Source organism: Equus quagga, chromosome 5 (assembly GCF_021613505.1).
Source record: "Equus quagga isolate Etosha38 chromosome 5, UCLA_HA_Equagga_1.0, whole genome shotgun sequence".
NCBI lineage: Eukaryota > Metazoa > Chordata > Mammalia > Perissodactyla > Equidae > Equus > Equus quagga.
The window spans coordinates 47,816,600-47,827,740 of NC_060271.1; the positions used below are offsets into that span (position 1 = coordinate 47,816,600).

General features: G+C 53.9%; 1 protein-coding gene across 2 annotated transcripts in view; it reads right to left on the reverse strand.

Moving 5' to 3' along the window:
• PRKCZ (protein kinase C zeta) overlaps positions 1 to 11,141 on the reverse strand; it is a 117,883-nt gene that overhangs the window by 26,059 nt on the left and 80,683 nt on the right. For both annotated transcript variants that reach the window (XM_046661507.1, XM_046661506.1), the window contains 3 exons: positions 5,244 to 5,375; positions 3,878 to 3,956; positions 2,421 to 2,473 (listed from right to left, as the gene is read on the reverse strand). In XM_046661507.1, coding sequence (XP_046517463.1) covers positions 2,421 to 2,473; positions 3,878 to 3,956; positions 5,244 to 5,375 — 264 coding nt within the window. The remainder of the gene's footprint in view (positions 1 to 2,420; positions 2,474 to 3,877; positions 3,957 to 5,243; positions 5,376 to 11,141) is intronic.

An 11,141-nucleotide genomic window follows, 5' to 3' on the forward strand; every position in this document is an offset into this window, starting at 1 on the left:
TCTGTTGTGTCTCATTTATCACCCAGAGCCCATGAAGGACCAAAGAAGACAAATTGTGATATTGTGACCTATAATAAATACAGGGGCCAGCCCGGTGGTTCGCACATTCCACTTCTCGGTGGCCCAGGATTCACTGGTTCGGATTCCGGGTGTGGACATGGCACCGCTCAGAAAGCCATGCTGTGGTAGGCATCCCACATATAAAGTAGAGGAAGATGGGCACGGATATTAGCTCAGGGTCAGTCTTCCTCAGCAAAAAGAGGATTGGCAGCAAATGTTAGCTCAGGGCTCATGTTCCTCAAAAAAAAAAAAAATACATAGCTGCTCTATGAGCCCATTCCTGTCACATTTAGCTCCCCAAACCCTAGGAATTTCTTAAGTGACAAGAGCCATAAAGGTGTCTTTTGTCATGTTAATGAGGTGACTTTTGGAAAGCATCGAAGGATGGGGCCCTTTGCCAGGGGAACCAACTGTGGGATTGGAGGGTTGGAAATTCAGTCCCTCCCATCCTACCTCTGGGAGAGAAAAGGGGCTGGAGGTAGAATCTATCACCAAAAGCCAATGATTTAATCAACGATGCCTGTGTGATGCCTTCATGAAATCCCCCCAAATTTTGGATGGGGTTCAGAGAGCTCCCTGGTTGGTGAACTCGGGGCGATTCAGGGAGACTGGGCCTGAAGCTCTGCGTGCCCCCCGCAGACCCTGCCCTGCGCATCTGTTCCATCAGGTGGTCCCTGAGTTGCCCCAGTCCGTAAACTGGCGCCTCAGTGAGTCAAATGTTTCTCTGAGTTCCGTGAGCCACTTTAGCAAATGAAACGAAGCTTTAGGGGACGTCGTGGGAACACCCAATTTGCAGCTGGCCAGTGAGAAGCATAGATGAAGACCCAGACTCGTGACTGGTGTCTGCACTTGTGGGGCGTCTCGTGGGGCTGAGCCCTTAACCTGTGGGATCTGATGCCATCACAGGTGGATGGTGTTAGAATTGGGTTAAACTGTAGGACACCTGGTCAGGGACCACTGAGAACTGAAGAAGTGCTTGGTGGTGGTGGAAAACACACAATGGGAAAATAAAGTAAGGCTTTTGTGCAAATAAAATTTAGCAAAAATTGCAGCTCAAAAGCCAGCCCTGGACCCACTCTGCTGTCTGGGCAGAGAGGGTGCTGGGGAGACGGCACACACAGCAGAAGACAATGCCAGGGTCTGGACCCCAAAGAGCCTTTGGGACAGCAGCCTTTGGGACATTCGTGAAGGACGTGCCCCAAGCAAGACCCAGCTAAGGCGCGCAGCAGCCTGCGCTTCCAGAGCCAGGTCCTGGGCTGGTGCGCCCCACTCTCCTCGCTGCCCCCTCTCCTCATGGCCCCCTGACAGACCGACTTCATCATACCACAGGCTCCATCCCCCAAAGTCAGAGGGCCCTGGGCCCTGTGTGAGGGGTGCCGGTGGGTGCCAACATCTAGTTGCTTCACGAAGCTCCAATTTCCCAGCAATGGGACACCTGTCAGAAATGGAAAACAGTCTAGAAAATGAAAAAAATGCAAACACTGGGAGCGAGAGGAAAATCAAGTTCCTAGTGAATCCGGTAAGCACCGACCAGTGTACTCCTGACCCTGGGCCGCCAGCCACAGACACGCCTGAAATGGGGCGAAGGACGAAACCACTCCAGGGCAAGTCACACGTGGCGATCCCCGTAGGCAATGCCAGCCATTGGGAGGACCCAGAAGATGCAAAAGGCTAGTATCGCATCTCCTGGGGACCAGCCTCCCACACTGCTAAAAGCATAGGAGCATGGCGTTTCCTTTGTGGAGGTTGTGTGTGTTCCCTGTGGCCTGCTGTGACGGCCTCAGCCACCCTGTGCTGATGTGGAAACAGCCACACAAACGGTCAGTGCTGCGGCAAGCTTCCCATGTGCCAGGCCTGGTGCTAAGTGTTCATACAAACGCTCTTGGTTTACCCTCATGAAAAGGGGTAATCATTACCCAAACTCGACAGAACAGGATCCTAAGGTCAGAGAAGTCCCCTGACCCAGGCTCAGACCAGGCCTGCCACGGGCTCACACAGACTCAGCCAACAACACCCCACCCTCCAGCTCTGCATCAGCGTACGAATCGTACAGTAAGCACCACAGCCTCAGCTCTGAGATCCAGAAAAGGCTCATGTTTTGCCATATTCACGTACCCTCTGCCCGTCTAGCTATTCAAGGTTACCTCTGTAAATATTTGAAAGACTCCATAGGATTTCAGCCCTAATGCTTCAGTGAGCAACATCCTGGATGTCCACAAGATCACGCCCTCGTTTAAGATGAGCGACAAGACTTAAACATGCCTAGTTCATATTTAAATTTCCATAAATGCCCCAGAAACGAGCTAATGAACTTCTAAAAAGGATGTTGGAAATACCAATGAGTCATTTTAGACACTCACCTCAGAATCATCTTTAATGCTGTCATGTTTCCGGGTTGAAGAAATGTAAGCAACTAGTGCAGAGAGGAGGAAAAATGGATGTTACGGGTACTGTCAGCGGCTGGCCCAAGACACAGGGACCCCACAGACCCTGGTGCCTCTGCAGACACAGTGGCCCAGGCCAAGCCAGTGGTGCTCAGGGCACATGCATGGAGCAGCCACATCTGACTCAACTAGAGTCTTAAGAAAATGCAGCTTCCTGGGCCATACCCAGACCTGCTGACTCTGAACATCTGGGGGTGGGGCTTGGGAATCTGCATTTGTGACAAGTTTCCCCAGTGATTCATCTGAAGTAACTAGTCATAAGATTTTGGTGTCTAGTCTTCCATACCTCATTTTTTAGAGTATGCAGATGGACAGATGGATGGATAGGTGGGTGGGTGGATGGATGGGTAGATGAGTGGACAGATGGATGGATGGTGATGGATAGATGGATGGATGGTGATTGATTGATGGATGGATGGATGGATGGTTGGTTGGGTGGATGATTGGGTGGATAATTGGGTGGATGGGTGGGTAGATGGATGTTTGGGTGGACAGATGGATGGATAGATGGATGGTTGGGTGGGTGACTGGGTGGAGGGGCGGGTGGATGTTTGGGTGGATGGATGGATGGTTGGACAGTTGGATGGGTGGATGGATGGTTAGATGGTTGGATGGGTGGATGGGTGGTTGGATGGAGGGGAGGATGGTTGGGTGTGGGGGGGGTTGTTTGTTAGGAGTCTCCTTTGTGTGAGGTCCTGTGCTAACTGCTTTATGTTCTGTGGTCTCATTTCACCCTTCAAGGGCTCCTAGGGGACGGAACTCACATTTATCAAGTGAGGGCCACGGGTCTTACACACCCTTGTAATAGTCCACAGAACTGTGGGAGCTCAGAGCTGGGCCATCAGTCCAACTGGTATTCAAAATCTCCCTCTGAATGCTTCTTAGCACTAAAAAAAGTCTCCTACACACACGCGCGCGTGTCCACACACACTAATCCCACTAAAGCCCGAGAACCACACAACAGCACACCATGTGCACAGCAGCTACCCAGGAGGCCTTCCCACAGACATCAGCTCTGTGCAGCAGCCGACTTGTGGGAGGGAGCTGGCCATGGTGGCCACTGCAATAAGTGCCTTCTAGAGCTCCTGAAGTTGGCAAGAAAAATCCTTACCCCTGGACTCCCAAGGCAGCAACTCACAGAGACGTGGGTGTCCAGCAAAAGCCACCCCGCCCCGCCCACCTCTGCCTGGGGATGAGGGGAGGCCCTGGAGAGCACGTCCCCGGCCCGCGGCAAGGCGGCCATGCTAGCCAATATTGACCCCCGGAGAGTGGCTGGGATCTAGAAAGGATTCCTGGTCAGAAAGGGGAAGCGAGGAGGCATTCCAGGGTGAGGAGAGCCGGTGCTCCGCCAATGGGAAGGAAGCAGCCCCTACTTCCATGGGTCTCCTCCGAGGGAAGGTCCACGTCGTCCTTGTCATCTACTGCAGGTTCCTGGGAAGGCATGACAGGATCCTGCAGAGAGACGGGCGTTACAAAGTGACCACGTAAGCTTCTACAGATGCTAGTGACTTTTCAAATCGCCTATTATAATACACTGTAACATGTATCAGAACACCCTGACACAAATACAGCTGTTACATTACTGCACTGAAGCTGGAAAGACAAACAACGAAATTACCTGTCATTCCACAGGCAGAGACACCTCAGGCTGTGACCTTTCCAGCAGGTGCTTTATAAAATGAGTGTTTTTATATAATTCTTGGTTGCCTCCCCCCAGACTCCCACCGCCACGTCATGCGCATCTGTCAGCGGTCAGGCACGGAGCCCCGTCTCTGGCTCTCGGGGTTCCACAGGGCTGACGTCATAAATTGAGACAGCTGCCTACTGGTGGACATCTAGGCTCCAGGCATTGGCATCCCTCAGCCCCTAACTGACTGCATCTTCGGGGCTCACCTCATTTCTTAGGCTAACGTGGACCTAGGGGGTCAAAGGATATGTGTGCTCTTATGGTTTTTAGCAGCCACAGCTGAAAGGACCCCTAGAAAGACTGTGCCAATTCACCCAGCACCAGTCTGCATGGGGACACCCATGTCCCAGTGCTCTGCCAGCATCGGAGTGAGACCCGGCTTCAGACTCTGCTCCTGTCCTGTGAGAGGTGACAGCCCATCAGCCCCCAGAGGTGTCTTTCCCGCTCCTGCTCTGGCAGGACGCAGATGAGTCCACCCTCCTGCCCTGTGCCCGCCGCACCCAGAGGGATTAATCGTTCAGTCTAGGCTCCCACTCATGTGCACAGCCAGGCCTGCATGCTCAGTAAGGAAAAGTCCATCAACAACCAGTAAAGGGCCTGGACGCTTCGGGTCCACGATCACCAGCTGGTGGTGAGGGCACAGCCCACCGCCCGGGTGCTCTGACTCTCAGAGCAGCATGGGGCTTCCACCTCTGCCGCTCCACAAGAACTGCCTCACGACCAGGGTACAGACGAGCCACTGCTTACCCCCCGCTCCCAGCCCAGAGCCACAGAGGAGCCTGCAGGCCCCCCAAGAGTGCTGGGGGCTGTCAGGGCTCGGGAAGAAGGGTCCTGTCCCAGACCGCTGGCCTGGGCCATCACTCCGCAGCCCACAAGTGTGCCCTCCTCTTGTCTCATCAGTGTCAGGGACAGTGTCAGGACCCCACTGGGTCAAGAGGACCAAGGGTCACAGGGTCAGCGTGGACAATGGGCTCAAGGCTGCACTCCCCGCCTCCCCCATGCTATCCGAAGTGCCCCATATCCCCCCAGGGCCTTACCTGGCCCACACTCACCATATGCCTGTTGCAGGTCAGCGGGACGAGGACGTGGCAGCGTTTATGGACCAGCAGTTTGCAGTTGATGCACCTGTAGCCCTGCCTCGCGAGACCCCATATCCTTTCGCTGCACTGGCCACAGTAAGCTCTCTGTGGGCAAGAACAGGAGCCATCAGGCTGGGGGCCCAGTGTCCCCTGAGGCCCACGCTACACTGAGGGGACTCAGGCAAGCACTGGGGCATAGCGCACCTTCACGGATTTTCTCAAAAGATGACAGAGAGCTGCAGGAAGAGGTGACCCTGTCACCTTGTCATATCTGGGCACCAGGCCCTGCTCAGGCTTAGTAGCCCCAACTGGGGTCCAGCCCAAGGTTGGAGGGACCTGTAGCCCCAAGGGGGGCGCTGGGGCCCTGCTCTGAGTGAGGGGCAAAGGGCAGGCCGTGTGGGGCAGGGTGACGAGACCCCTCCATGGGCAAGGCCCCTTGCTCACAGGGGCCAGAGGTGGCCTCACAGCTCATGCTGGGCTGTGTGTGGAACAGCCAGGGGGGTCCTGCCTGGGTGGAGTGACCCCGGCTGAGAGGGTGGGGAAGGCCCTTGCCTGACCCTCATCCAAACGTGTCAGCCAAATGACCGGGAGAAAGCGACCCGGCCTGGCCTTCTGCCTCGTTATACTTTTGAACGGCTATAGGGCTGTATGCAATTATCTTGGCTTTTCTCCCCAGTATTTTTAAAGATTTTAAATGGTCGATGTTGTTTTTCATGATTCTAAACAATTTGAAATTAATGTCACATCAGCTTGTTTGGGGATCATGATTTTGGAATATTTCAAAATGCACGAGGATGGACGTGCTCAGAAACCCGGTGACATTTGCTACGTGAGGCCAAAGTCACCTTCACAGTCATGTGATGTGTGCATGTCGACAGGTGCTTGTTTCCCATTTAGAATTTTCCCCAGCCATAACTGATTTACAGGTTTTAGCCCTCTTCTGCCATTTTTAACAAATTTCTCTCTTTTGAGAGAGTCTCAAATTACTCCTGAAGAGGAATAAAAAGGAATACAAGGGCGCTAGCCATCTGAACTGAGTTCACGCAAGAAAACAGATCCAGTCCTGAGAACGCGAGGGCAGGCGGTGCAGCCAAGCGAACCAACTAAGGCGCCAGCCCCCCTGGGACGTGCCTGCTCGCGGGCCAGTGGGCACTGAGAAGCCACTTTCTCAGCAGAGAGGAGTTGTGCTTGGAAACCGGGGCTGAGGGAGCCCCCTCCCCACACACACAGCCTGTACGTCCTGGTCAAGGTCGTGGGGCCAGCACCTGGGACAGTGCCCAGCACACAGTGGACACCAACAAATGTTTGCTTCAGACAAGTACACACACACACACACACACACACACACAGAGCCTTTAACTTTGGAAAAAAAAGGAAAAAGAAAAGAATTTATTCCAAGTCCTCCCTGTTGCCTAAATCGTCCGCCCCACAAGAAGCCAAACACGGATCGTGGGCTCCATCCGGGAATGGCCTGAATGCAACGGACAGCGGTGAGGGCCACGCAGGGGCCAGCCACAGGGGGCCTCCCACCCAAGACCTCCGACTCTGGCCAATCCAGTTTAACACCAACATTGGCGTCTTTGCCCCAGTAGGGCAACTGCTGAGCACACATGCACAATTCAAGGAAGGAGCTTCAACATGAAGACTGGCTTTCATTCTCTTCTGAGTCTGCTGTCCTGTCCGACACCGTTTATGAAACCATTAAAAAAATTCACGTTTTTAGTGTAACGTGCTAAATGTGTGCAGCTTCCTCTAAGTCACCATTTAACACTTAATCTGCAATGCTTGGGTCATATTTAGAGGCAAATTCACAGGCTTTGCAAATTAACAAAGATTCCTTCTCCTAAGAGTTCCCCCCAAGAGGGGCCGGGCCGGGACAACTGCTGACCGATGGCAGCGTGAATGTGCCACGTGTCAGCACTGACTACACAGAGACCCCATGCATGAACTCCTCAGGAGAGGCTGCCACAGACTAATGGGGTAAAAATATTTTTAAGTCTCTCTTACATGCTGTCACATTGGTTCCGTGCTCCTATTTTCAATCACTGGTTTCAATTTTCCAATCGTACTCAACACGTTTCAAACGCAGTCGGTCTACACCTCCGGTCTGGGTTTCTGCTGGTTCTTGCTTGTTGATCCTCTGCTCCCTGTCCACTCACAGTGTTTCCCGCTGCAAGTTGTGGCTTTTGACTGTGAGCTCAGACGTCCTGTTCGTGTATCTGTGGAAATCCTTGAGGCTGGGTTCTTTTTCCAGCCTCCTGGGGGTGCTGCCCGGCTGGGCCTGCCCAGCTGTGTGGATTTGGGCTACAAGCCTGTGTGAGGTCCAGTTTGAGGCTTCAGAGTCTCAGGAAGAGTGTTCTCTCTTCTCTTCAGAAGAGGTACAAGGAGCCATTCTGCTGCCCTGGGGAGGAAGCCTCATTTCCCCTCCATCCTCTGCATCCCTGATGCACGGCGTCGGGGGTCTCATACTAGGCCCCAAACCTGCTCCTCTCACGGCCTTGATCATTTAGCCAGTGGTGACTCCAACTTTCTGGTCTAGTCTAGTGATGGGCAAGCTACAGCTGTGGGCCAAATGCGGCCCATCACCTGTGTTTATAAATAAAGTTTTGTTGGAACACAGTTGCGCTCATTTAACTACTGTCCATGGCTGCTTTTGCATTCTATGGGCGGAGTTGAGTAGTTGCAACAGAGACGTCATGGCCCACAAAGTCTAAAGTATTTGCTCTCTGCCCTTTACAGGAAACCCTTGCTAAGTGCTGTTCTATCAGTTGTTCAGACCAAGAAGCTCAGGAGAAATCCTTGACTGACGTTGCCGCTCCTGGGTAGCATCTTCAGAATGGGTCTCTCTGCCCCGTCCTCGCTCCCAAGTCTCTTCCCCACGAGGGGCCCAAGTGAGCAAGTTGACCCTCTGCTTCCTGTCCACTCACATTGAAGGCCAAAGTCCTCGGACCGTCCACCCAGCCGGCCCTGCAGCACGAGGGCCCACAGGACCGGCAGAAGCTCCTCCAGAGCTCCAGGCTGGGGGGTGGAGGGGAATATAAAGTGGGGTGGTTTAGGCCCCTGAGTGGGGTCGCTTGTTACACAGCAAAGGGAGTAAGAGTAGGTTAGATACTGTCCCCACTTGTGAGAACAACACTGAGCTGCTCTTCCGTATACGCAAACCTTTGAACCACGGATTTCTTTCAGACAGATGTGCTGCAGACAACCACAGGACAGGAGCACCCTAAAGCCACTGACGCCTATTTCCCACTCGGTTTCCAGAAAGCAGGGGTCCACGTCCGCAATCTCCAGGAGGAGTGGACCCCACTGCCGCACACACAGCAACACTGAGCTCTAACGACTTTTTTTTTCTTTTTTGAGGAAGATTAGCCCTGAGCTAACTACTGCCAGTCCTCCTCTTTTTGCTGAGGAAGACTGGCCCTGAGCTAACATCCATGCCCATCTTCCTCTACTTTATATGTGGGACGCCTACCACAGCATGTCGTGCCAAGTGGTGCCATGTCCGCACCGGGATCCGAACCGGCGAACCCCAGGCTGCCAAAGCGGAACATGCGCACTTAACCGGGGCACCACCGGGCCGGCCCTCTAATGACTTTTAATGTCTTTGACTCTGACGGGAAAATGTCTTGTAAGTCATTGATTACCAATGAGGGTTAAGCCACCTACATTTATGAACAGTTTCAGTACTTATTTAATTAACCATTTACATCCTTATCCGCCTTTAGACTTTTAGCATTTACCAAAAAGCCAATTTCTAGGAGCTCTTTTATACAATAAACACATATATTGTTCTGATCTCTTATTCTAAGCTTTATTTGCTACAAACACTTTTCCTGTACGTTTTTACATCTAATTTGTTTGGAAACTGCAGAAACCTGAACAAATACGTGGCCGAGTCTAGAGACCCATGTCCCCTCTGGTCTCCCCGTCCAGTCTCTTCCCTGACCCTGCATCGCTTCCAGGTTTTTATGTTTATCTTAAATTAATCCACTTGTGACTGACTTTGATGCGAACAAATGCCCTGGACTCCTCCCCCTCTGGAACCACAATTAACCAATTGTCTCGTTAGCATTTATTGGTCGGTCCCTCTCTCCTTTATGGGGAACGCTCATGCCCCAGAGTTCCCAGGGCCAGGCTCTGACCATTAGTCCTGTTCTACAGGCTGGGCCTCCCGTTGTCCCATCCATGTCACCAGGGCCCCTCTCCTGGGACAGAGGCTCCCTTCTCAGCTCCTGCCCAGAAACCCTCCCTCTGGTTCACCAGCTGGACTTCTCTCGTTGTTCTAGAAGAGAAGTCGTGTCACGCGTGACTAAAGATCTAGGCAGGAAGTCTCGGGATGGTGTGACTGACGCCCACTCACTTTCCGTCCTGGGTCGCCAGTAAGCAACGTGAGAAATGATCTCCTCTTGTTGGCTTTTGCCCTCAAGTCTTGCTGATTCTGGCAGAACCCAACTTGCACTTCCAGGGGACAAGTGGAGGTGCAGCAAGCAGCCCTGTAATTAACCCGGAGTGAGCGGCGCCGAGCCGGCCTCCAGGGGCTGCAGGACATGGGCCCAGAACCCGAAGACAGCAGGGGTGCAGGCACACCTGCCTCCCCATCTGTGAACAACTGAAGGACCGAAGAGTCAGGGGTCTTTGGGTCGGCTCGCTTCTCAGCCTCTCTGTGTTTGTGACAACCCGCTCACTGGCACTTGGGGGGCAGCTGAGCATCTGTACGGGGGGGGGGGGGGGGCTGTAGTGGGAACTGCGCCAAGCACCTGCTCCTCCACGGGGAGGAACAGCCTGTGCCCACTGATTTTGGGGAGGGGGCACAGGAGGAGCAGGCAGGGGGCGAGAGTGTCAGGGTCTGCACCCTGCCATCAGAAAACTGGGTTTTTCTTCCAAAACTCTGCAGGGTGGGAAGGGCCAGGCCCCTCCGTGCTGCCCGGGCCCTGGCCCACCTTGCTGAGTGGGTGGGCTTCTTCTTGGACTAGTGAGTCAGCCAGTAATGAAGGAAACAAGCGTTTCACTGAAAGCTGACATGGGTGCAGGGCTTCCAGAATTCTCTCTCTGATATCCTGAGGGTGGCTTGTCCCATCTGCCAAGGACCCCTCTCTGGCCAGAACGGAGCCGGCGCCCAGAGGCACAGAAAGAAGCCAGCTGGCTGCAGAGCGAGGAGGGGCAGCGGGCAGCCTCGCCTCCTGGGGGCTGGAGGTTTCTATCGCTCCACACTTGCAGCAGCCAGGCTTTATCCTGTCCGTCCGGTTGGCTCACTGCAAAACCTCATGTCCACACCCAGTCAGTCAGCCCAGAAACGTGACAAGAGCCCATCAGTCATGTATCCTTCGCCCTCTCTCCCCAGCCCATGGCAGCACTTGGCACTCGCTGTCCTCCCACAGCTTCTTGCTCCATGATGTCTGACCTCCCCAAGGCATCCGATCGATATGCCACAGACCCTGCGCTCTCCTGCCTCCCAGCTGGCTTCCCAGGGTCCCTCTCATTGCTGATGGGCACACCCCATTCCTTCCTGGTCCCCAGTGCAGCGCCCCCAGGTCTTGCCCAGTTGACTCTCCTCCTCTCATTAATTACAATAAACAAGTAGTGTGTACCCACTATGTGCCAGGTGTGGGGACACAGCCTGAACAAGGCAGAGTCCCTGTGCACGCCCAGTGGGGAGATGGCACACACTGTGAGGAACGTCAGGAGCATACGTGAGTGGAGGGGACAGAGAAGGGGCCACCGGGATGGACATTTGAGCCAAGATAGAAAATAAGGAAGAGCATCAGCTCTGAGGATGTAGGGGAAGGAGGGTGGGCCAGGCACGGCACTCAGCACGTGCAAAGGCCCCCAGGAGAGCACGTTCAAAGGTACCCAGGTGAGCACGTGCAAAGG